Below are 27,714 nucleotides of genomic sequence, written 5' to 3'. Positions count from 1 at the left end.
CAGCCCAATAAAAGTTAATTCCGTCCACAGATCTACGCTTCCGCTACAATCTCGCGTAGTTGCTACGATCAACTGGTGACGTAGCCTGACGTATGGCTGACAGAAGCTACGTGTACGAGCCGGTCTCCATCGAAGCGCCAGTTAAGACGCAAGCGCACAGCATGGAGCAGGGCCAATTATGGAGACAGTACATCATAGCCGGCGTGGGTGAGTAAACTGTTTTTTTTATTTTTTACTGCTTAGGTGTGTGGACGAGCTCACAGCCCACCTGGTGTTAACTGGTTACTGGAGCCCATAGACATCTACAACGTAAATGCGCCACACACCTTGAGATATAAGTTTTAAGGTCTCAGTATAGTTACAAGGGCTGCCCCACCCTTCAAACCGAAACGCATTACTGCTTCACGGCAGAAATAGGCGGGGCGGTGGTATCCACCCGTGCGGACTCACAAGAGGTCCCACCACCAGTAACTACGCAAATTATAATTTTGCGGGTTTGATTTTTATTACACGATGTTATTCCTTCACCGTGGAAGTCAACTGTTCTCAGTGGGTCGCGTTTCCGACCCGGTGGTGGATTCTGCGAAGCACTGCTCTAGCTAGAACCAGTGTTAGCAACACTTCCGGTTTGAAAAGCTGAAATAGCCTCTAAAGGCCATCAGCATTGGCAGGGAAAAAAAGTAAAATGTAACATTATCTGTGGTTTGCGGAAGGCAGACTCTTAGGATGCGGTGATTCGATTATTATTATGTCTTCATATTATTATTTGATATATCTTACCAAGATAAACATCTAAGTAAAGTATTAGTTATGTTAAATTATTTTGATTTGACTTTTTGTTAATAAACAAAAAATTATAGTAAACTATTAACGTTAGTGTAATTTAATTAATTAAAAATTTAACTAATTGGTATTATCACTCATATCTGCCGTGAAGCAGTAATGCGTTTCGGTTCGAAGGACGGGGCAGCCGTCGTACTGTGAAACTGAGACTTAGAACGCATGTCTCAACGTGGGTGTCGGCATTTACGTTAGTACGACGACCCGTGTAGGCAATTTAAAAAAAAAAAAACTCCCAGAAATTTTATTGTAATGCATTGCTTTCTGTTCACAGTCGCTTTTGTAAACAATAAAACAAAGTAAATTAAACATCTTATTACTCAAATACAAGCAATTCACGTTTTCCAATAACGTAGTTAGTCCTAATTGTCTCAACCTTTACAATGTAATGTCGTATTTTCTTGCTAACATTACATTATTTTCGATGTCTCTAATAGTATTACTTAAGCTAAGATTCGTGAAAACCGAAAAATAATATCACACGCTGTGGCGGTAGCCATCACAGAACACAAGATATTTGACAGATGCCTGAATCTCTCTTACGACATTTTCAAGATAAGCTCGCACATATACAAGTTCCGAACAACAACATTCGGACCGTCGGTCTACCGAGCAATATCATCCGCTCGGTGGAAGATCTCTCCTTTGTCCTATATCTCCCCAAATAGTGAATATATAAATTGGAATAGATCCTCATTGAGACAAACCACTGAGTTTCTCGCCGGATCTTCTCATTAAGTTAAGTTAGGTTAGGTCAGTTCACCAGCGGTATCGCTCGGGCGGCCTGGTAGGGCCGCCGTACCGCGGAGACCGACGTCGTTGGTCGTCGACTATAGCCTCGACGACCCGTCGGTCGGGCGTCCTCGGGGTGGCGCCACGTCTCTGGTTGTAGTGTTGACCGCGGGAACCCCCCTACTCTGACCGGGTTTTGACCCCGGATGGAGATCGGACGTCGGGTGTAAGAGTGCAGGGGAGTCGTTTAGTGGGTGGGCCTTAAAATTCCTTGGGCCCGCGGTCTGCTCTCAACACCTGCAGATCGTTGAGTCTCACATACCCCGCGCGCCCCCTAGGCGCGGGGACCTCGTAGGAGGTCCGGCTTAGGCCCGAAAAAAAAAAAAAAAAGGAAAAAAAAAGGTGGTAATTATATCGAATGATTCCGTTACATACATAGATAAGCAAGATAGCAAGTGAAGCCAATAGAAGCGTGTTATAATATGTAATTATAGATTGGTCCGTAAATCCTCATTTTAATGAATCGTAAATGAGAGTCGAGTCAAGTCATCATGCATACAGAAAATAACTATTTGGCTCTCAGCACAGGTTTACGAACTTTGAACGAGTAAGGTCAGTCTCGGGAAGAGATTCATCACAATTACTTCATTAAGAGTATTAAAGGATGTGCTATGTGTGTGTATAGAAATGTCCGCTATATTTCGTAAACGATTTTTTTATTGCTCGCGACGGATGGATGTTACGCTGTGGAAAAGTGATGATAAATTGAATTACACGTCATTTCGGATTCTCCCGATCCACTAGCGGGGCTTTTAGGTATCCCAAGCACCGGTCATCGATCTCGTATAAGTCGTCGTGGCCTAAAGGATAAAACGTGAGGTGCATTCGTATGTAGCGATGCACCGGTGTTCGAATCCCGCAGGCGGGTACCAATTTTTCTAATGAAATACGTACTCAACAAATGTCCACGATTGACTTCCACGGTGAAGGAATAACATCGTGTAATAAAAATTACACCCGCAAAATTATAATTTGCGTAATTACTGGTGGTAGGACCTATTGTGAGTCCGCACGGGTAGGTACCACCGCCCCGCTTATTTCTGCCGTGAAGCAGTAATGCGTTTCGGTTTGAAGGGTGGGGCAGCCGTTGTGACTATACTGAGACCTTAGAACTTATATCTCAAGGTGTGTGGCGCATTTACGTTGTAGATGTCTATGGGCTCCAGTAACCACTTAACACCAGGTGGGCTGTGAGCTCGTCCATCCATCTAAGCAATAAAAAATAATAATAGAGTAGCTGCTTCGCGAAAGAATCTACTACCGGATCGGAATTGCGACCCGCTGAGACGATCCGGCGAGAAACTCAACAGGCTGATGTTTAGGTTAGGTTGCACGTCGAACTCTGCCGAGTTCGAAGAGTACGGTTACCGGGGTCCCTACTCCTAATGTTACAGCGGAAGGCGTCTAATGCAAGGGATATTGGATCTTATAGATCCGTAAGGACAGGGGTGAATTTATACAAAATTGATAATTCAAGAAAGTCAATTCATCCATTATTTGTGAATTATAATTTTCGCACTTTTGGTGAAATTTGTAGTAAAAAAAGATTAAATTAATTTAATTCCTTGGAGATTTAAAATAATAATCGATTTTTTTATTATTAGGAATTAAAGGAATTTAATTTTTTTCATGCATAATTATGAGTCAGCCTTAGTGCCAAATTTATAATTGTTAAAAAAAACACATATATTTATTTATGTATTTGGAATATATAAAGTTTCTCGTAAAGTTGAAGAAGAAAATATATAAACTGTAAGTTTAAGTAAAGTTCCAGTATTGGGGCGGATTTTTTTCCGGTGCTCAGGAGCGGCTTTAATTATAAATCCGGCCCTGCGTAAGGACGTGTGGTATCCGGAATCTATACGTATAAAAATACAAATGCCATCACCCATGCTGAGTTACGGCATGAAAGAGCTGTCAAATACACGTATACGAACCCCGTTTAATCCATCTTCAGCGTAAGACCTTAAACAAACAAGATACGCTGATACCTTAAACTACATGACAATATAAATCTAAGAAATTTTGTTTCCGTAAGATCATTTTTTATCAGTGAAATATAAATATGAAGATTCGCGCCGATTAAATATTAGCTCGTTCAAATAAAACGTGGAGTTTTTCATTTTCTATTATTAGGATTTCTATTATTATACGATTATTTTTATTATTTATTTTTTACTAGCTGACCCGGCAGACTTCGTAGTGCCTCAATCGATAAATAAAAGACCTAAGCTTTTGTATACTAAACTAAACTTAAAACAAACAACAATTCCGAGCATTTTCATATTTATTTACCTTTTAAACCTTCTCTGGACTACCACAAACAGTTCAAGACCAAAATTAGCCAAAACGGTCCAGCCGTTCTCGAGTTTTAGCGAGACTAACGAACAGCAATTCATTTTTATATATATAGATTATACGATTATAATTTTTAATTCTTGCTTGTCAAAATTTTGTTTTAATAAAACCTCATAACTTTTGACTGGGTGAATCGATTTTGATGATTATTAGACATTTTTTTATTAGACAGCTGACGCTTCCCGTGTATGTATTTCAATTTAGTCCAGCTCTGATAATGGTATCCATGAGAAAATCATATAAGTCTTCGTGCGCGACAAACAGATGATTAACTCAATAACTCAATATTACGCCAACCGATTTCGATGATTATTGTTTTTAGTGTATATTAATTTGTTTTGGAATTATTTTTTTCTATTTGAAGTCGGTTTTTGTTAAAGCATGTCCCACCTGGTGTTAAGTGGTTAGCGGAGCCCATCTACAACGTAAATGCGACCTCCCACCTTAAGGTATGAGTTCTAAGGTCTCAGTACAGTACAACGGGTGCCCCACCCTTCAAACCGAAACGCATTGCTGCATCACGGCATTAACAGGCAGGGCGGCGGTACCTACCCGTGCAGACTCACAAGACGTCTTACCACCAGTACTTAATTACGCAAATTATAATTTTACGGGTTTGATTTTTATTGCACGATGTTATTTATTCCTTCACCGTGGAACTCATGCAGGACTCGACGTCTTATCCTTTAGGCCACGACGACTTTCAGACTTTGCGCAGTTAATTTATAATACAGGGCTTTCGTTTCCCTTATTATTGTCAGTACTTCCACAGAGAGAACTAATTCAGAAATCAATTTCACAGCAAACATCGGTATTACGGCTACTGGTTTCGCTTTGGGGTGGACTTCGCCGGTGAACTTAAAGCTCTTGCATCCTGACGACACGCCCTTGTCGCGACCCGTCACCAACGACGAAATATCATGGATCGGATCCCTTATATCCATCGGAGCTATGTTCGGTGAGGATACATTTAAGGATATTAGAAACAGAGAGTAGATATAGAAAACGACATTTATAGGTCTCGCAACGAGCTGCTGATTCCGCTCGATGGATGCTTAAGCCATATACATAAAGATATGTATTTTCTGTCGTTAATGGATGTATATAAGGATTTAGACTTTTTTTTTAATTGCCTTTTTGGGCAGACGAACATGCGGCCCACCTGATGGTGAGTGGTCACCGTCGCTCATGGACATCAGCAATGCCAAGGGCAGAGCCAAGCCGCTGCCTACCACTAAATACTCTCCGCAAGCCTCGTTTGAAGAAGCCTGAGAGATAATATAGATAATATTTATTTACATACTAGTTGACCCGGCAGACTTCGTATTACTTCGTAGTGCCTCAACCGATAAATAAAAGACCTAAGCTTTTGTATAAAATAAACTTAAAAGAAACAAAATAAATCCGTCAGATGCATCAAAGGGAAAACCAAATTGTTATTTTTATTTAATTCCGAGCATTTTCATATTTATCTACCTTGTAAACCTTCTCTGAACTTCCACAAATAATTCAAGACCAAAATTAGCCAAATCGGTCCAGCCGTTCTCGAGTTTTAGCGAGACTAACGAACAGCAATTCATTTCTATATATATAGATGAGACCGTCAGTGCAAAAGTGGCCTAACCCACAAATTTTCACATTCGCGCTTATATATTGCAATTTATTTAAAACATAATAAATTTTGATGCAAAACCGGCCTATCCCTAGTCTTACCCATAGACAAACAGATGGCTTTGTAAAGATTATTTTTGCGCGTGTTGTTTTTGCCTACGAAGTAATGTACAAGTAAATTCCAGCCTTATTATCACCATACTAACTATGATAAGCATAGGACGCTTTTGCGCTGACTGCTTCATATATTATACGTTATATATAACGCCGCTTCCAGGTCCTACTAGAAGGCTATTGCCAAAGCGAAGTCGGAGCATGTTTCCAGATTTGGCGAGCAACTAAAGAGCTATCCCTCCGGGAGCCGTGCTACTTGGTCGCTCGCCAAAGCTGTAGAAGGAAACTTTTCCCGGTCTAGTCTCCCACCACTATGCAAGACAGTCTGGCCCATAGTGCGAAAAAAAAGGGTGACCTTCTGGTCAAACTCTTCGCCTCGAACTCGACTATGGACGACGGGGGTTCCACACCACCGAACATCCCCCGGTGTGATAGCTCTTTGCCGGAGATCTGCTTCACACAGTGTGCAGTCAGGCGAGATCTCCAGATCCTGGACGTCCATAGGTCAAATGGGCCAGAATGCATCCCTACAGTGATTTTGACAACATACCCTGAGTTGACAACTGCGCTAATGCGTTTTTATCGCCTTTCATAAAGTACCTACAGGATTCCGTCTTCATGGAAGACTGTCCACGCTATCCCCAAGAAGGGTGAGCGGTCGAACCCATCGAGCTATAGGCCTGTCGTGATAAATTCCTTGCTTTGCGTAATGGAGCGAATGATAAATACGGAGCTCCTGAAGTATTTTGAGGATCAGCTGATCAGTGACCGACAGTACGGTTTCTCTGCTGGCGATCTTTTTGTATACTGGTCGCTCAGCTAGCGATCTTCTTGGATACCTCACTCACAGGTGGGCTGAAGTCTTGGAGAGCAAGGGCGAGGCTCTCGCTGTAAGCCTGGATATCGAGAAAGCCTTCGATAGGGTCTAGCATAGGGCACTTCTGTCGAAGTTACCACCCCGAAGGACTCTGCAAGTGGTGCAGTGTGGTGCTCTGTAATATCACGAGCGAGTGATATTGTTTGATAGACCGACGGTCCAAATGTTATTCGGAACTTCTCTACAAGCATGGCATGGAAAATGGCGTAAGCGAGATTCATGCATCTGTCAAATAATTTGTGTTGTAGCTACCGCGACAATGGCGTATATTGCTATACAAATGACAGCACGGGGGATGCGCAATATATAGGCCATGTTATATTATATCGCACTATGACATGTTGACGTATGTATGACGCTATATTCTTTAAACGAGGTTTGTGGGTGGAGTATTAAACGATAGGCAGCGGCTTGCCCCTGATATTGTTGAAGTCCATGAGCGATGGTAACCAGTCACCATCAGGTGGTCCGTGTGGTCCTCTGTTTACAAGGGCAATAAAAAAAGTCATAAACTGCTGAGTCTTCAAATACCAGCTACATTAAAGTGGCAAAAACAGACGCTCCTTTTTGAGAGCTCCTGGTTTTGAAGCCATTGAAAAGCCGTGATGGCATGCTTGTAGCAGCATCTAGAAAACTCGCAGAAATTCCTTTTTAACGTCAGGTTCATCGAAGGTTTCCTAGCGTCAAAACTTGGATTTCCCAACTCATTAACTACTACCAATTTTTCTAATGAAATACGTACTTAACAAATGTTCACGACTGACTTCCACGTTGAAGGAATAACATCGTGTAATAAAAATTAAGCCCGCAAAATTATAATTTGCGTAATTACTGGTGGTAGGACCTCAATGTGGGTGGCGCATTTACGTTGTGGATATCTATGGGCTCCAGTAACCACTTAACACTAGGTGGGCTGTGAGCTCGTCCAACCATCCAAGCAATAAAAAAAAAAAAAAACTGTCTTTATCATAGCGTTAGAAACAAAAGCTCCCTTCTAAAAGACCCTGGTACAGTGTCCTTTGAATCTATACGTACCAGATAACATAGATCCCTTTTTCAGGTCCGTTCATCGGAGGTTTCCTGGCATCAAAAGTCGGTCGTCGATGGGGTATTCTTCTGTCATCGGTTCCACTCATAGTCGGTTTTATTTTGATGATAGCCGTTCAAAATGTTGGAATGATTTACGCTGGCAGAGTTTTCTGGGGTCTGGCAGTCGGGATACTTTACACGGTCTCGCCGATGTATTGCGCTGAGATCGCCACGGTATGTTCAATCTAAGCAATAAAAATACATAAAAAATATACACCAAGAAAGATTGACCCATCTTAGCAATATTTTTATTTTAATAAATTTGAATTAAAAATATTGTAAGAAAAAAATATTTTATTGTAAAAAAGCGTGGGGTGCTTTTCAGGATATTATCAAAATAAATCTGTTCATAAAATATTTATAACTACTGATATCATGCACCCCACGCTTTTTTTTACAATAAAATCATTTTTTCTTACACTATTTTTGATTAAAATCTATTAAAATTTATTTGCTATTTTTTAGTTGGATATTCTATATAGGTAAAAGCGTATTTTGTTAGTTTTTTTAAAGTATTATAATTTCTTTTTCATTTTTTAGTTGAATTACAATTTTTTCAATATATTTTTTTAATATTTTTTTTTAAATGTCATCGGTCCTTAATAAATATACCAAATTTCGAGTTAATCTGACGTTTTGAAGGGGGTCAAAATCATGTTTAAAGATTCCGTTACAAACATACATACTAACATACATACATCTGAAACTAATAATTGTACTCTTCTACCCAATGATTGTACTCTTCTACCCACTTACGTAAAGCTCCCCCTCTTTAAAAAAGGGTTAGCTGGTAGATAGCTCAGTTGTTGAGTTAAGCTCGCCATTTTATAACTTTTCGCAATTATTGTATTTTATTAACTGTCTGTACAATAAAGAATAAAGAAAAGCGTATTAAAAACCAATGTCTTCGAAACTCGTAAAGACTGATGATGATGTTTATAGGACGATAAGCGGGGCGCCCTGGGGTCATTCCTTCAGCTGTTCGTGGTTTTTGGCTTACTGCTGGTGTACGCAGTGGGACCATTCGTCTCCTATTTCGCGCTGCAGTATGTCGGGATAGCTGTAGTCGCTGTCTTCTGCGTGCTGTTCTTCTTCATGCCCGAAACCCCGATGTATTATTTGAACAAAGGTAAGTTTAACCCCTCAAAACGCCAATCGAAAACGAAACAAAATATGATTGATTCGAGATCACACGAAATCTTGTTTACTCTTGGAAGGGCGTCTTGTAAACCGAAGGACAGCGGTTATACCTTACAACTAAGATCCAGACCTCGTGACTCAAAGTAGGTACTTTGCTGGTGGTAGGACCTCTTGTGAGTCCGCACGGGTAGGTACCACCACCCCGCCTATTTCTGCCGTGAAGCAGTGATGCGTTTCGGTTTGAAGGGTGGGGCAGCCGTTGAATATTCATAAAATCTTCTAAATATCCATAGATATGGATAATGGATCCCAGTATGGAATTCTACGATATGCAGCGTGTGCATGACTCCATTTTCTGAGATAGGCCGCATTCATACTTCTTTTCGGCGCGAGCAATAAAGGAAAGGTCGCACACTTTTTCTGTTCAGATGACATAGACTCTGCTGCTAAAAGTCTGCAGTTCATCAGAGGAAAATCTCGAGCCGGAGTGCAGGCTGAGCTAGACAAGATGGCCGCCGAAGTAACTACTGCGAACGAGAAAACCGCTAACGTAAGATTCTGTACAATTTTCTATATAATTACTAGCTGACCCGGCAGACTTCGTAGTGCCTCAATCGATAAAGAAAAGACCTAAAGTTTTGTATAAAATAAACTTAAAACAAATAAAAGGAATCCGTCCGACGGGAGACACATCAAAGGAAAAACAAAATTGCTATTTTTATTCAATTCTGAGCATTTTCATATTTATCTACCTTTAAAACCTTCTCTAGACTTCCACGAATAATTCGAGACCAAAATTAGCCAAATCGGTCCAGCCGTTCTCGAGTTTTAGCGAGACTAGCGAACAGCAATTCATTTTTATATATACATAGTCAGGTCATAAGTATTGTCACACAGTAAAAACTTTTCTTTTAGAATGCTGGCCACAAAAAAGTTTATTGAATTCGAATTTCGAATTGTTCATGAAAATAAAAATGTATACTTTTAGAATTTTACTCATTTTTAAATATGGAGTGGACGCTTAAAGAAGACCGTGTTGCAGTTATTGCGTTGCATCGTTGCGATTACGCGCCAATTCAAATTTTTAACATACTGAAAATTTTGAATATAACCAAAAGATTCGTTTATCGTACCATCAAACGATACAATGAAGACTCTAGTGTAGATGACAGGTCAAGAAGTGGTCGCCCTCGGTCTGTTAGGAATCCAGCAGTGATAAAAGCTGTGAAGGCGCGAATTCAAAGAAATCCCAAACGTAAGCAGAAACTGTTGGCCCTTCAGATGGGGTTAAGCAGAACCACGGTGATAATTACGGAGGTCATTTTGAATAAACTTTATAGTCTAGTCAACAAGTTCAAAAACGTGTTAAATAGACATAAAGCTCCTAAAAATATGTACGATAGCTCATTGGATGCGGAATGATGTCTACAAAAATGTTTTTTAAGGGCTTATTAGCACATAAAAAATTGCGATTGTTATAAACAAAATAAGATTTTAAAAAAAAGGAATTTGGTTTTTCCTTAATAATTTCTAAAATAATGATATTTAAGGAATTTTGAAAAAAGATCCTGAAAGAGGAGGAAATTTCCAATAAAAAAGTCCCAACTCCCGGAATTCTATCTCTATTATTTATAAAAAAAAAATAACGCTGAAAATAGCGCTCCGCGCGGTCGCTACCGCATAGGCGCGCAGTCTAAAAAGCCGGTATATCGCCTAAAATAATTTTTTTATAGTATTAAATAACAATTTAAAAATTTGAATAATTTATGGTGTAATCTAAACACTTGAAGGAAAAAAACCTCGGTGAAAAAAAAAGTTTACATCGATTTTTCAAAAATTTACACCATTGTTAATTAACTAACTTTTTTCCAATCTCTGTTTTTATAAATTACGGTATAAAAGTTACAATAATTCTCTATAAATTTATTCTATGATAAAGTATATTCTATGATAAAGTATCTTTCTAATTACGTATAAATCATAGAAATATATAATTTTGTTTAAATAATATACTAGTTTTAATTTATACTTACCTCATTTACATTCTGCTATCGATCAGTTTTCATTTATTTATGCTTATAACAACTGATAAACAATAGTTACAGGATCGATTTTGAATTTATTTTAAAGATAAATAAATCCTTTATAAAAATGACCTGAGTGTCCTTTACCGTATCTCTTATAGTTTAAAAGTTATAACAATTTATAGCTTGACAAATTATGTAACGGCTGTAATTTCATTATCATATAATATCTAAAAATGCTGTAAAAAATACAATTTTTTTTTCTATATTTTATATATATGGTTGTTTTTATAATTTTTTGTAGTTTTCGAAAAAAAATATAACGATTAATATTAATTTTTTATAACAAATTGTTAAGTTAATAAACAATGAAATTATTTATAAAAAAATGTATTTCTTTGTTAATCCGCTGAAAAGAGTCAATGATGATTTTTAAGAAAAAAATAATTTCTTAACTAATTATTTAAACAATTGAAATATGAAAAAAACGATTTTAAACAATTAAAACATTTATTTAAGAATTTTTTTTTTTTCTAAATCTTTATTTCACCTATACAATAAGACGGTAATTCTTTTTTTTTTTAAATCCCAAAATAGTCTATTTATTTATAAACAATTTCTTAACAAATAGCGTAAATTTTTTTTTTTTAATGTTAATTAAAACCTATGGTAGATGCAAAAACAGCAATATTAAGATATTACGAGAAAAAATTTTTTTTCATAACATTTTTTAGAAATTAAATTTTTTGTTAATTAAAAAAAATTATAATTATCAAAATAATAAAGATTAAAAAAATTTTTTTGCTTAACTTTATTAAGTACTTAAATGATAAGAGCTCCACGAAGGGAAAAATTTATAGATGAATTATTGTAACTTTTATACCGTAATTTATAAAAACAGAGATTGGAAAAAAGTTAGTTAATTAACAATGGTGTAAATTTTTGAAAAATCGATGTAAACTTTTTTTTTCACCGAGGTTTTTTTCCTTCAAGTGTTTAGATTACATCATAAATTATTCAAATTTTTAAATTGTTATTTAATACTATAAAAAAATTATTTTAGGCGATATACCGGCTTTTTAGACTGCGCGCCTATGTGGTAGCGACCGCGCGGAGCGCTATTTTCAGCGTTATTTTTTTTTTATAAATAATAGAGATAGAATTCCGGGAGTTGGGACTTTTTTATTGGAAATTTCCTCCTCTTTCAGGATCTTTTTTCAAAATTCCTTAAATATCATTATTTTAGAAATTATTAAGGAAAAACCAAATTCCTTTTTTTTAAAATCTTATTTTGTTTATAACAATCGCAATTTTTTATGTGCTAATAAGCCCTTAAAAAACATTTTTGTAGACATCATTCCGCATCCAATGAGCTATCGTACATATTTTTAGGAGCTTTATGTCTATTTAACACGTTTTTGAACTTGTTGACTAGACTATTAGTGTCATAAGAATCTATGTTTTGTAAGTTCATTTTGGTATATGAATGGTTACATAATGAATAAACTTGTTTCAATTATTTTACATTAAACATGTGACAGAATTTATGACCTGACTAGGTATAGAAGATAGAAGATAGATAGATAAAGTTAATGCGGTACACATTAAAGCTCGCGCACCTGATGACACTCTGGAAGACCACGCGGCTAGGCACTTATTTATACCTGCTTGTTTCTGATGAAAAGCTATGCGATAATACATAAACATAATTAAAGCGTAGCGTAGTAAATTCGGTCAACCGAAAACCGAATGAAAATTACTTAGCTTACCAGAAAGGTAGTCATTCAAATCCCATGTTAGATAAAGGGCACTATTTGGTATAGTGACGTCATAGTTTAGGAGTGCTATAAAGAAAATTAAGCCAATACTGAAGCTACAAGTCGATCGATTAAAATTAAATGTATATGTTGAGTTTCTTTTTTGTGTCTCACAAGCTCATTTTCCAATCGAAACATCAATTTCAGATCTTAAAACAACACATACCTGTTTACCTACAACACACTAGGAGCAGGCTTAGGGACCCCGGTAACCGTACTCGTCGAACTCGACAAAGAGTTCGCCGTGCAACCTAACCCATGCATCAGCCCACTGAGTTTCTCGCCGGATCATCTCAACGGGTCGCGATTCCGATCCGGTAGTAGATTCATTCGCGAAGCAATTGCTCTTGAGTTGTTAGGTCTCCTTCGGAGGCTCTCGGGCAATTGTTAGCAAATCCCACCCCTCCTGGCTGAGCCTTTGCTCGCCCACCTGTCCTGGTGAAACTGGAAAGTCCTTCGGGACACCAGTATAGTGTGATTACAATTGTCCAGTTATCGGACGTGTTCCGCGGCGCCAACTTCAAAGCCTTCTACATCGTGTGCATCCTCGTGGCCGTGCAGCAGTTCTCCGGCATCAACGTCGTGCTGTTCTACATGGCGACCATTTTTGAAGCAGCCGGGGCCAGTCTGGACTCCGCCATCGCGACAATCATTATCGGCGCAGTGCAGGTCTGTAAACTATTACGATGTTAGATTTTATTTTATTACGCTACGATACGATTACGATACTGTACTATAGACAAGGTGGGCTGAGCGCGACCAACAATCTGAGTCAAAAAAAAAAAAGTGTCGTTGCTTTTCGTGCGCGAAATTACATTCCGCATCAGTGGTCAAGTGTATTTATTAATTTATTTGGAAAACAAACAATCATCGAATCCATATTTTAAACATAGGTAAAAGCCCACAACCTACTGAGTTTCTCGCTGGTTGTCTTCAATGGGTCGCGATTCCCATAAGGTAGTAAACTTAGTAAAGCCCCTGACCTTCATAAGGCAGATGTTAGCAGTTTGGTAGCACCAGTGCGCTGAAGCTGGAATATCTTCTCGAGGCTATCAGCGTTTAGGTAGGGGAAAAAATCGGTTCAAAAAAAATCTGTTATATTTCCACCATTATCAAAACGCATGAGCAGATAGCAATACAAATTTGCATTTGGCGATATAATTCTCGGTGGCGATTTCAGTGTACCTGGCTAGGAAGTCTTTTGAATGATGGTCCATCTGTGGTGTGGATTCAATTGGATTAAAGTGGATTAAATCGAGAAATGTCACAGGTCGGTGCTTCAGCCATCACACCCCTGGTGGTGGACCGACTCGGCCGCAGGATGCTGCTCCTTATCTCCTGCACCGGAACAACTGTTGGACTCGTAAGTATCGGACGACTGTATTGTGTCAAATATATCGTAACAGCTCTCGACTAATGGTACTGGTGATGAGGCGATAAGGCTCGTTGCTGCAGGGAAAGCCGTTAACGTCATCCGCTGCGAATCTTCCATTTCAGATTTGCCATAATTTGGATCTTCAACAGAGGGATAGTTCCTCTTAAATTTCAGTAATTAATCGTATATGTTTTAATAACGATTGGTCGGGTGGTTAATGACACAGTTCGGCCCGAGGTCCGCAGCACGGTCCCTTAGTCTGGCATGGGTATTTTTGTTCTCAGGGACTCCTTGGCGTCTACTTCATATTGGACACTAATGGCAGCCCAGTAGTCGACAACATGAGGTTCTTGCCTATCCTAGCCCTAGTGCTGTTCATCGTGACGTACTGCGTGGGTCTAGGTCCTCTGCCGTGGGCTATCATGGGAGAACTCTTGCCGATTGAGGTGAAGGCGTTGGCTTCTCCGATAGCTACTGCCTTCTGCTGGATGGTGTCTTTCTTGGTCACTAGGTGAGCTTCAAACTTTTTTTTATTTTTTATTGCTTAGGTGGGTGGACGAGCTCACAGCCCACCTGGTGCTAAGTGGTTACTGGAGCCCATAGACATCCACAACGTAAATGCACCTTGAGAAATAAGTTCTAAGGTCTCAAGTATAGTTACTAACTATACATAATATTAGATTCAGATATTCCTAAGCGTTGTATTTGAATCGTTCTCGAGAACGAAGTCATAAATGGCAATTCTCGATGCCAAAAAACATTATTACACAAATGTTTTGGCAATGCATTATACGTATTACAATTATGGATCAGCTGACGTATGGGATCAACGCCCTATGGGCGACGGAAAATAATAGTCAATTGATACCTAATCATAAATACTTATCGTTATATTACGTTCATGTTAGGGGGGCGCGTGTCGAAACACCAGAGTAAGAATATCAGTCGCATGGCAGGGGGTATTTGTGAGTCCCACTACCTGCCTACTCCTGCTCCGAAGCATTCATGTTTCGAGCCGGGAGGGTAGGACCGCCGCTGCACCATACAAAGAGTCAACCTCACCTCGCCCGTGATCAGACATCGCAGTGTATTATCAGAGATGATTTCTCCGGCTCCGTTAGAAGCTCGATTCCACGTTGTTTCTTGTTTTTTTTTATTTTTTTTATTGCTTAGATGGGTGGACGAGCTCACAGACCACCTGGTGTTAAGTGGTTACTGGAGCCCATAGACGTCTACAACGTAAATGCGCCACCCACATTGAGATATAAGTTCTAAGATATCAGTATAGTTACAACTGCTCTACCCTTCAAACCGAAACGCATTACTGCTTCGCGGCCGAAATAGGCAGGGAGTGGAGGTTTCGACATGTCCTTCCTACCTACACTTGGTATTCTCAGTGTCATTGTCAGTGTGATATGGTTTCTTTGCGCAGATATTTCAACCCGATAGCTGATGCAGTCGGTATGGGCGTGGCGTTCCTCATCTTCGGAGTTTGCTGTATAATAGCGTTCTTCTTCACATTCTTCGTGGTGCCGGAGACGAAGGGCAAGAGCTTCCAGGAGATCCAGGAAATGCTGGCGGGAAAGTGAGTAGATCGTTAACCTAATCACTAGGAGGCCTGTCAGTTTATCTGGCTGGGAACCGATGCTATCTCTACTACTGCCACGAAGCAGTGACGTAGGACAACCGTAAGACAATCTATATACCTAGTCAGGTCATAAATTCTGTCACATGTTTAATGTAAAATAATTGAAACAAGTTTATTCATTATGTAACCATTTATATACCAAAATGAACTTAACAAAACATAGATTCTTATGACGCTAAAGTTTATTCAAAATAACCTCCGTGATTTTGAATACAGGCCTTCAATCTGCGCGGCCAGTCGTCTATCGCAGCACGAACGAGGTCCATGTCAATATCGGCGGCTGCCTTAATCAAGGATGTCTTGAGTGACTCCAAATTGGGATGAGGCTTTGAGCACGCTTTTTCCTCCAAGTGTTGCCATATCTTGTAATCTAACGGATTCAAATCTGGACTGGAGGAGGGCCAGTCTTCGTGCCGGATGAAGTCGATTTCACGCGCCGCCAGCCAGTCTTGTGTGCTCTTCACTCTATGAGTTGGCGCCGAATCTTGTTGGAATACCCAGTGCCTGTTATTGAACATGGTATGAGAAACAGGTTCCACAAGGTTCGTCAGGACTGTATTTTGATACACAACTGCATTCGTTTTTACACCTTTCTCACAAAAATGTACCTCTGTTAAGCCCCAATAAGAAACTCCCAACCATACCATGAGCGAGGATGGAAAATGACCTCGTTGGACACGCGGAATACGGTTGCTCGCTTCTTCACTACTGTGTGCGTACACCTTATCATTTTGTTTGTTGTAGCTCTCTTCTACGGTAAAAATTTTTTCATCCGAAAAGGAATTTCCCGATATTTTTTTCCCGCGTACCGCTTCAACAAAGCGCGGCATCTCTTCAGTCTCAGGTCCATTAGACGAGCATTCAAACGATGTCCTGTTTTTCTTCGATATGTCCGAAGCCCTAAGTCTTCATTTAACACCCTTTTCACCGTGGTTCTGCTTAACCCCATCTGAAGGGCCAACAGTTTCTGCTTACGTTTGGGATTTCTTTGAATTCGCGCCTTCACAGCTTTTATCACTGCTGGAGTCCTAACAGACCGAGGGCGACCACTTCTTGACCTGTCATCTACACTAGAGTCTTCATTATATCGTTTGATGGTACGATAAACGAATCTTTTGGTTATATTAATTTTTTTCAGCATGTTAAAAATTTTAATTGGCGCGTAACCGCAACGATGCAACGCAATAACTGCAACACGGTCTTCTTTAGGCGTCCACTCCATATTTAAAAACGAGTAAAATTCTAAAAGTATAACATTTTTATTTTCATGAACAATTCGAAATTCGAATTCAATAAACTTTTTTGTGGCCAGCATTCTAAAAGAAAAGTTTTTACTGTGTGACAATACTTATCACCTGACTAGTTATATAAAAATGAATTGCTGTTCGTTAGTCTCGTTAAAACTCGAGAACGGCTGGACCGATTTGGCTAATTTTGGTCTTGAATTATTTGTGGAAGTCCAGAGAAGGTTTAAAAGGTAGATAAATATGAAAATGCTCAGAATTAAATAAAAAGACCAATTTTGTTTTTCCTTTGATGTGTCCCCCGTCTTTTTTTTGTTTTAAGTTTATTTTCTACAAAAGTTTAGGTCGTTTATTAATCGATTGAGGCACTACGAAGTCTGCCGGGTCAGCTAGTATAAAATAAATATTGCATCCATATCTCATTAAAGGCTGATAATAATAATAATAATAAAGCTCTCTTTATTCCATACAAAAATAATTAACACTTAATTACAATATCTTCTTATACAAATAAATAGAGATATAGCTTAATTGACAACTTAATTAGAATTTAACATGCAATAAACATAATTTGAACATACATTAATTGATTAAAAATTAATTTCTTATATTAATTTATTATTGATTATTATTAACATTATTTCTGTATGAAACACCTTCGGGTAAAGCCTCCTCTGAGGTACACCACTTCTTTCTATTCAAATTCAAATTCAAAATCATTTATTTCAACTTAGATGTGAGTATAACACACTTGTTGAATGTCAAAATATAAATAACAATGTTAACTCTACCACCGGTTCCAAAAAAAGTCACAGTCCTGAGAAGAACCGCCGAAACAAACACAGCGGGTTTTTTTTTGTTATTTCTCAATTTTTTTTTCAATAAATAAAAACATTTACAATAAACGAAAAAACAAGTCAAAAAATACAATTAAAAAAATAATAATAATGAAAAATGAAAAGGTCAGGAGCGATCTATCTTCCAGGAGCTATCTTTGACGATGTTCTGCCAGTCTTTACCAGCGACTGTTCCTTTTTTTTCATACCCATTCGCTGGTAGCCTAAGAGCTATTCAAGCTACGCCCGGACTGGTAAGTGAGCTCACGGGCTCAACCTGAGAAAAATTGCTAACACTAGCCGACTGTTACAATTACTGGGTGATGACGCATTCAAAATAACAATTTCTTATTTCAAATCAAAAACGAACAAACAAATTGAGAAAAATCTTTCTAAACTATGAAAATTAATTCCCAATAACGACCTACAGTGCCTTTTTTTATTTTTATTTTTTTATTTATTGCCTTTGTAGGCAGACGTGCATACGGCCCACCTGATGGTGAGTGGTTACCGTCGCCCATGGACTTCAGCAATGCCAGGGACAGAGCCAAGCCGCTGCCTACCGCTTAATACTCTCCACAAGCCTCGTTTGAAGAAGGACGTGTCATAGCGCTCGGGAAACACCGTGGAGGAGAGCTCATTCCATAGTCGGATGGTACGTGGCAATAGCCGGATGGTACGTGGCCCATAGCCGGATGGTACGTGCCTACTACAAAAACAGTAGGAAACATCTATCAAACGATATTATCATTGTCAAAGATAATAACAATACATTAAGTAACATGAATTTAACATTGTGATCGTGAGCGATACGGATCAAAACTACCGATAAACATTTACTTGTAACTGATAACATTATCATCTCAGAAACATATCTAATTATGTACTTACATATGTTTTTGTTGTAGATAATAATTTGACGTTACGTAATATTTTGTGTCACAAATCAAAGACGATCTGGTGAAAGTAAAATAAAATATAGCGAGCGAGTTCTTTTTTTATTACTGGACTGGTGGACGAGCTGGCGGCCCACCTGATGTTTAGTCGTTACCGAAGCCCATAGACACTGGTGGTAGGTTTTTAGGTGGTAGTTTACTGGTGGTAGGACCTCTTGTGAGTCCGCACGGGTAGGTACCACCACCCCGCCTATTTCTGCCGTGAAGCAGTAATGCGTTTCGGTTTGAAGGGCGGGGTAGCCGTTGTAACTATACTTGAGACCTTAGAACTTATATCTCAAGGTGGGAGATACAACGTAACGAGATACAACGGGGGTACAACGTAAATACCGTCAGCCACCTTGAAACATGAGTTCTAAGGTCTCACTTTTAACTACGGCTGCCCCACCCTTCAAACCGAAACGCATTACTGCTTCACGGCAGAAACGAGCAGGGTGGTGATACCTATCAGTGCGGACAAATTGTATTGTGCTCAAATACCTCGTCGGTAACATAGGCTTTACTGGTAGAATTGACTTCTCGTGAGTCCGCACGGGTAGGTACTGTCACTCTGCCTCTTTCTGCCGTGAAGCAGTTATACGTTTCGGTTTGAAGGGTTGTTAGGTAAGCCGTAGTACTATAAACTCCATATCTCAAGAGTGGCCATTTAGCCGAACCGAACACCTTGGTTTTCAAATCCAATAGAAAGTTGTAGTTTTTATATCTTAAAATATATTTTAAAAAGCTATAATCTTGAAAAAATAGTTTTTAAACTAGACGGTAAAAGTCGCAATTTTTTATCTTCCGTACAAATTAACGCATTTTATAAATTTTCGAACGAAAATCTCAACTTAAGAAAAATTACTGATTGCCTGATTCTGGCTTGGCCCACCGGTAGCCCGGTAGACCGGTAGGCCCAAGGTACTATCGACCTAACTAGTTTTGCCTTTGGCCATAGGCGATTAGGACTAACTACTCTAAGTTGCGTCGCTTACAGAATTTAAAACAATGATTTCTGTTCACAGAACCCCGCCGTCGAAATCGGAGAAAATGTAAACGGAAATATATGTATTTTAAAATCTACCTCAAACTCCACAGGGACAATGCTATCTATCCAAGTTTCGATCAAAAATTTAGTAAATATTTGTAATCAAAACTCAGATATAGTGTAATAATTATCATTACACTCTAATTTTATTGATATCTAGTTGCAATTAAAAAATGTCTTCCAAAATTTATTTGTTAAAAACTTTCATGAAGAAAACCTTATAAAAACTATTATTTGACGGGTTCTGACAAAGATTTTTAGTTTTGATTAGTTTTCTTTAATACTTAATGAAGATAGTATTTATAACGCTGATTATGAAGAAACTAAAAATCCTTTAAAAAAAATAACTGATGCTTTAGCTTGAAAAATATCATAACGAAAAAACCCACGACAAAAAAACGTGGGGCTGCCAGCACCCAAAACCAAAGCGAAATATTTAATTAATTTTAGTAATTATAAGTAAGTTATATGTAATTTAGTTTAATTAAAATTATCATTTGAATGTATCATTAAACATTAATCGTAAATCACTTTATAACTTTACTGGTGGTAGGACCTCTTATGAGTCCGCACGGGTAGGTACCACCACCCTGCCTATTTCTCTCGTGAAGCAGTAATGCGTTTCGGTTTGAAGGGCGGGGCAGCCGTTGTAACTATACTGAGGCTTTAGAACTCATATCTCAAGGTGGATGGCGGCATTTACGTTGTAGATGTCTATGGGTTCCGGTAACCACTTAACACCAGGTGGGCTGTGAGCTCGTACACCCATATATGCAATAAAATAATAATAATAATAATTCTATACATGTGCATATTGTTTTCTAATTTTAAGTTGAAAAATCACGATTTCAATTCGTTCCTCTTGACTGCGCAATTACGAGTAGTAGGTAATAATTCATGACAGTTCTTCATTAATAATTAATACAGACTGCACCAGAGAGGCTGACGTTTAAAAAAATGGTTTGAATACATAATGGCAGCCAGAGCATTATAAAAGTGCCCATTATTTATTCTCAAGCCATAGTTATAAGTGAGATGTGATTTTTTAATAGGATTTACACTAATGTTAGTTATGTGTTTTAAAATTTTATAAACAAAAAAAAAACTGTCGAAACATTCCATTGTTTAAAAAAAAAAAAGACAATTTAAGAAAAGCGGGAGCTCAAAGAGTTTACATAGATAAAACTTATTTTTAAACTGTTTTGAATTATTTATTTGAGTTATCTTTATATTAATACGTGAAGCAAAAACTTTATATCCCTTTTTACGAAAATTGCGCGGACGGAGGAGTATGAAATTTTCCACACTTTTAGAGAATATAGAGAAGAGGTGCACAATGCTAATTTTTTTTTTAAATAATGCATAAAAGATACATTAAATCAATAAAGAAAACATTACACACACTACATACCATGTACTTGACGCACACACGCATGCATACTATTTATTGTCAAACTTTTGTTCTTGACGTCTGTGGTCAAATTGAGAATAGATTAAACATTGTTTATCTTTATTAATATTTTTTTATAGTGTAGTCTTGGCGAAATTTGTGATTATAAAAGTATAAAACACAATCATAATAGTGTACAAACTTACAATTCCAATTAATTATAGTCGAATTTCGACTACTGTGGGACCACTAGTAGATTTAAATAGGTTGTGTTTTAGTTTGATTTGTAGATATAAATGACCAAAGAGAATTTAATACACATTAGCTCCAAGGCAGTACATTCTCTTAGGTCTGAGCTCAAAGTTATAAGAACAGAGAAGAGTGCAATTTACGAATGAAATTATGTGATTGGTATTTTTGGCGAGGCTAATTGTAACTAAAAGTGTTTTTGCACGTTTATTTGTGTATATTACGTTTATTGTTTAAAAAATAAATATTGTTTTACAAATACCTTGTTTTATTCGACATTATTACCCTACCCTGTTTTTTATTGGTGGTACGACCTCTTGAGACTGAACCCCCACTGAGATCACCGCTTGTTGTGGCACTCACAACCCAGTGGGGCCCCACCTGCCCAACTCTCCACCCCAATCCCAGCTGACTGCCGTTCTCACGGCATAGGCACTCCCCCCCTTGTAGCTGGTAAAGCGCAGGGGGTGAACTCCTACTCAGGGGACTCGCCTTTCGGCGAGTGTGCCTTAAGTCCCGGGGACGCCCCCCCCGGGCAAAAGAAACCATGGAAGAAGAGTTATTAGGGTTTCTCGGGTTACTTGCCGAGAAGTACCCGGCCCTATCTAACCTCACGGCCGAATTCGCGGCCTACAGGGCCGCCCGCGCAAGTTCCCCCCCGCCCGCGTCCCTCGCCGCGTCGTTCAGAGCCGCACAAACATGCCCCGCCCCCAAATCCATTTCGAGCGCACGTATTCACGTAGCGACTCATGAAGCGCCTAGCGCCAGCGAGGCGCCTAACGCACCCGCGACGTTTACACCGATCTCGTCCGTCGCGTCGTCAATCGCCAACTCCGGTTCAGACTCCGATACCGGATCGGAGATGGACTTCGAGTCCGCGACGAGCCCGCAGCCCGGAACCTCCGATGGGTTCAAAACCGTCACGCGCGGCAAAAAACGCGCCCGTGCCGTGGAACCGTCCACAGCGCCAAAACAGCCCAAGGCCGCGAACGCGTCGCGACCTAAAGTCGTGGTCTCACCCGACTCCCCTCGCCGCGCAACCCCGTCGCCGAAACCCGCGCCCGTCAATAAAATTACCGCGCCCCCGCCCGTAATCCTACGGGAAAAATCAGCGTGGAACCGGGTATCCCAGGCCCTTACGGCCAATAAAATAAATTACTCCCAAGCGCGAAATCTCGCGCACGGGATTCAAATTAAGGTCGCAACGCCGGGCGACCATAGGGCCCTCACATCTTACCTCCGAAAAGAGAGCATAGGTTACCACACCTATGCACTCCAGGAGGACCGCGAGCTCCGCGTAGTAATACGCGGAGTACCAAAGGAGCTCGACGTCGAGCTAATTAAGGAAAACCTAATCGGGCAGGCGTACCCGATAGTAAGTGTGCACCGTATGCACAGCGGTCGGGACAAGTTCCCGTATAACATGGTTCTAGTCGCGCTAGAACCTACTCCGGAAGGCAAACGGATCGCCTCAAGTCTCCGCACCGTTTGCGGTTTATCAGGGGTCACCGTCGAGGCCCCACACAAAAAAGGCACTCCCGGGCAGTGCCATAGGTGCCAACTTTATGGCCACTCCGCGCGCAATTGCCACGCGCGTCCGCGGTGCGTAAAGTGCCTCGGTGACCACGCGACAGCCGACTGCTCGCGGGTCAAGGAGACCGCGACCGAACCGCCGAGCTGTGTGCTCTGCCAAAAGCAGGGTCACACGGCCAACTACCGCGGATGCCCCAAGGCCCCGCGGAAGCGTCTGGCCAACGCGCCACTGAAAACCGTCGGCCCAAAGACTTCGGCGCCCCGCGCGCCGAAACCTGCCTTCGTGCCGGCACCGGTGCCCACCGTCTCCGCGTGGGCAAAACCGCTGCCGCTCACGTTGGCAGGGAAACCACCGGCACCCCAGCCCCTGCTTGCGCCGCGCCCCGCCCTCGCGCCCGGTCCCGCGCCTCGCCCCGGCCCCGCGCGGCCTGCCGTAAACGATTTTTCAATCGTGCGGGATTATATCGCCGCGATAAATATAGATCGCATGCGCTCGTTCGCCGACGCCATGCGCAGGGCGGTCACGGCCGATGACCGCCTATACGCGACGTTCGACCATATGGACGTCATCGAGTCCGTCCAGCGTACGCTGGCTTGATTACCGGTAATCAATGGCCAACAACGGTAGGGTTAAACCGCGTTCCTTAAAGTTAGCATTTTATAATGCTAACGGACTCGCGCGTCAGCGCGACCAAGTATATGAGTTTCTCCGTGACAATCTCATCGACATCCTTCTGGTGCAGGAGACCTTCCTAAAGCCCTCGCGTCGCGACCCCAAAGTCGCGAATTACGTCATGGTTAGGAATGACAGACTCTCCACCCGCAAGGGCGGGACTGTCATTTACTATAGGAGGGCCCTGCACTGCGTCCCTCTCGATACTCCCTCGCTCTTACATATCGAGGCGTCAGTGTGCCGCATCGCGCTGACGGGACACCAGCCGATCGTCATCGCATCCGTCTATCTCCCCCCTGACAAACCCCTCCTGAGCAGTGACCTCGAGACACTGCTCGGTATGGGGGACGCGGTCATCCTGGCAGGCGATTTAAATTGCCACCACACTAGGTGGAACTGCCATCGCACGAATGTGAACGGTAGGCGTCTCGACGCGTTCATAGACGACCTCACATTCGAAATATTCAACCCCCCGACCCCCACGTGCTATCCGTACAACGCCGCGCGTCGTCCGAGCACAATAGATCTGGCACTGCTGAGGAACGTAACTCTGCGCTTACGCTCCATCGAGGCAATGTCAGAACTCGACTCAGACCACCGACCTGTCGTCATGCAGCTCGGTCGCCCACTCAACCGCGAACCAGATACGAGGACCATGGTGGATTGGAAGAAGCTGGGCACGTGCTTAGCTGACACCGCTCCACCAATCCTCCCTTGCGGCCCGGATTCAACTCCATCCCCCGAGGATACCGTCGAATCCATAAACATCTTCACTGATCACGTCTCGACGGCAATCATAAGATCCTCGAAACAAGTCGATGTGGAGGACTGCTTCCACCGCATCAGACTTTCCCCCGATCTTAGGGACCTCGTTAGAATCAGAAACGCGGCAATCCGGGCCTACGATCGATATCCCACGGATCCAAACCGGACTCGGATGCGTCGCTTACAGCGGGAGGTCAAATCCCGCTTAAGCGACGCCCGAAACGAAAACTGGGATAGTTATTTAGAAGAACTCGCGCCCACTCACCAAGCATACTGGCGACTAGCTAGGACCCTCAAGTCCGAAACTATCGTCACTATGCCGCCTCTCGTACGCCCCTCAGGCCAACCACCGGCTTACGATGACGATGACAAGGCAGAGTTGCTGGCCGATGCACTGCAAGAACAGTGCACCACCAGCACTCAACACGCGGACCCCGAACACACCGAGTTCGTCGACAGGGAGGTCGAGCGCAGAGCTTCCCTGCCGCCCTCGGACGCGTTACCCCCCATTACCACTTCCGAGGTTAAGGAGGCGATCGATAGCCTACAACCACGGAAAGCTCCCGGCTCCGACGGCATCCGCAACCGCGCGCTAAAACTGTTACCAGCCCAACTGATAACGATGTTGGCCACGATATTAAATGCTGCTATGACGAACTGCATCTTTCCCGCGGCGTGGAAAGAAGCGGACGTTATCGGCATACACAAGCCGGGCAAACCGAATAACGAAACCGCGAGTTACCGCCCCATCAGTCTCCTCCCGGCGATAGGCAAATTATACGAACGGCTCCTTCGTAAACGCCTCTGGGATTTCGTATCCGCGAATAAAATTCTTATAGACGAGCAGTTTGGATTCCGCGCCAGACACTCGTGCGTCCATCAAGTGCACCGCCTCACGGAGCACATCTTACTAGGGCTGAACAGGCGGAAACCCATTCCGACAGGAGCCCTCTTCTTCGATATAGCGAAGGCGTTCGACAAAGTCTGGCACAACGGTTTGATATTCAAACTGTATAACATGGGAGTGCCAGACAGACTCGTGCTCATCATACGAGACTACTTGTCGAACCGTTCGTTCCGATATCGAGTCGAGGGAACGCGTTCCCGGCCCCGTCACGTCACAGCCGGAGTCCCGCAAGGCTCCGCCCTCTCCCCGTTACTATTCAGTTTGTATATCAACGATATACCCCGGTCTCCGGAGACCCATCTGGCGCTCTTCGCCGATGACACCGCCATCTACTACTCGTGTAGGAAGAAGGCGTTGCTTCATCGACGACTTCAGACCGCAGCTACCACCATGGGACAGTGGTTCCGGAAGTGGCGCATCGACATTAACCCCACGAAAAGCACAGCGGTGCTCTTCAAAAGGGGTCGCCCTCCGAACACCACGCTGAGCATCCCCCTCCCGACTAGGCACGTCAATACCCCCGCCCCCGCCGTTCGCCCGATCACGATGTTCGACCAGCCCATACCGTGGGCCCCGAAGGTCAAATATTTAGGCGTCACCCTCGACAGTAGGATGACATTCCGCCCCCACATCAAGACGGTACGCGATCGTGCCGCCTTCATTCTAGGACGTCTCTACCCGATGATATGTAGGCGAAGTAAAATGTCCCTTAGAAATAAGGTGACACTCTACAAAACTTGCATACGCCCCGTCATGACCTATGCAAGTGTAGTGTTCGCTCACGCGGCCCGCATACACTTGAAATCATTCCAAATTATTCAATCCCGTTTTTGCAGGATAGCCGTCGGAGCCCCGTGGTTCGTCAGGAACGTCGACCTCCATGACGACCTGGACTTAGAGTCCATCAGTAAGTATCTGCAGTCGGCGTCCATGCGCCACTTCGATAAAGCGGCACGACACGAGAACCCTCTCATCGTGGCCGCCGGTAACTACATTCCCGATCCTGCGGACAGAATGGAAAGCAGTCGACGTCGCCCAAAACACGTCATCTCGGATCCACCCGATCCACTAACGGTGCTTTTAGGTAATTCAAGCACCGGTCACCGTTCTCGTCGAACCCGTCGCTTGCGACGAAGGGCTCGACGAGTAAATTAACTCTCAGACACAGCCCACTGAGTTTCTCGCCGGATCTTCTCAGTGGGTCGCGTTTCCGATCCGGTGGTAGATTCTGCGAAGCACGACTCTTGCTAGGGTTCGTGTTAGCAACATCGTCAGGTTTGAGCCCCGTGAGCTCACCTACTAAAGTTAGGGTTACGCTGATATAGCCTCTCAAGGCTCTCAGCTTAGGTAGGAAAAAAAAAAAAAAAAAAAAAAAAAAAAAAAAAAAAAAAAAAAAAAAAAAAAAAAAAAAAAAAAAAAAAAAAAAAAAAAAAAAAAAAAAAAGAGAGTCCGCGCGGGTAGGTACCACCACCCTGCCTATTTTTGCCGTGAAGCAGTAATGCGTTTCGGTTTGAAGGGTGTGGCAGCCGTTGTAACTATACTTGAGACCTTAGAACTTATATCTCAAGGTGGGTGGCGCATTTATGTTGTAGATGTCTATGGGCTCCAGTAACCACTTAACACCAGGTGGACTGTGAGCTCGTCCACCAAACAAAGCAATAAAATAAAATAAAAAAAACGCTAGTGCTCGCCCAAAGATTGAAATTCTTCCTCGAAAAAGCGGCGCAACAATATAACTCTCGTATCGTGGCCGCCTCAAACTACATACTTGCCCGCTTCTATGTGATTTGTGCGAGTTTTTAACGTTCTCGATAGCGTAAAAGTTAACTCAAAATATGGAATTGGAACGATTGCCTACGTTTCCCGCTAGGGGCGCTATTCCAACTGCATACAAATTTGAGTTAACTTTTACACTATCGAGAATGTTTAAAACCTCGCACATATTTAATTGTGATTGTAACTACACTTAACAGCTGACCATCAGAAGATATTTCGAGCCCAATTTCAATCATCGTCATCATCAGCCTTTATCTGCCCACTGCTGGACATAGGCCTTCCCCAATGCCTTCCACATAATGCGGTCCTCCGCCTTCCGCATCCAACGAGTTCCCGCCGTGCGCACTAAGTCGTCAGTCCACCTGTTCAATTTCAATAAACACATTTAATTGTTTGCGGGGGATTAGCAGTTATCATAAAGAATACAATCTAATTAATTGCACATACACTAATCCCTTTTAATTATAATGTTCTGACAACGTGGAAGTTATGACGTTATTGCTGCACTGATTTCAGGGTGGAAACTTATTGGGGCATAGTTCACGAAATATTTATGATACTGTGGGAGGCTGATTAAAAAGTCGACGGTTAGCGTGATATTGACATGTAATGCCTAGAGAGGAGATGCATGTGACTAGGAGATGTATGGAAATGGTAGTGCAAGGTAGAGGGG

General features: G+C 41.7%; 1 protein-coding gene across 1 annotated transcript; it reads left to right on the top strand.

The window, feature by feature from the left end:
* The first annotated feature begins 92 nt into the window (after positions 1–92).
* Positions 93–21,646, top strand: LOC114241540 (facilitated trehalose transporter Tret1). Its single transcript, XM_089738799.1, has 10 exons — positions 93–207; positions 4,793–4,948; positions 7,653–7,855; positions 8,624–8,810; positions 9,250–9,371; positions 13,155–13,331; positions 13,933–14,025; positions 14,322–14,548; positions 15,470–15,622; positions 19,726–21,646. The coding sequence occupies exons 1-10, from the start codon at positions 93–95 to the stop codon at positions 19,754–19,756; spliced, it is 1,464 nt and encodes a 487-aa protein (XP_089594925.1). The 3' UTR covers positions 19,757–21,646.
* The last annotated feature ends 6,068 nt before the right edge of the window (positions 21,647–27,714 follow it).

The sequence above is a fragment of the Bombyx mandarina genome, chromosome 26 (assembly GCF_030267445.1).
Source record: "Bombyx mandarina strain Sakado chromosome 26, ASM3026744v2".
Lineage (NCBI taxonomy): Eukaryota > Metazoa > Arthropoda > Insecta > Lepidoptera > Bombycidae > Bombyx > Bombyx mandarina.
The sequence above is the reverse complement of the archived record's forward strand: the minus strand, read 5'-3'. Positions and strand labels throughout refer to the sequence as shown.

Coding starts and splice junctions, on each gene's coding strand:
- LOC114241540 (XM_089738799.1), top strand. CDS start 93: ATGGCTGACAGAAGCTACGTGTACGAGCCGGTCTCCATCGAAGCGCCA. Junction 7,856..8,623: donor ATTGCGCTGAGATCGCCACG/GTATGTTCAATC, acceptor TGATGTTTATAG/GACGATAAGCGGGGCGCCCT. Junction 9,372..13,154: donor CGAACGAGAAAACCGCTAAC/GTAAGATTCTGT, acceptor ACAATTGTCCAG/TTATCGGACGTGTTCCGCGG.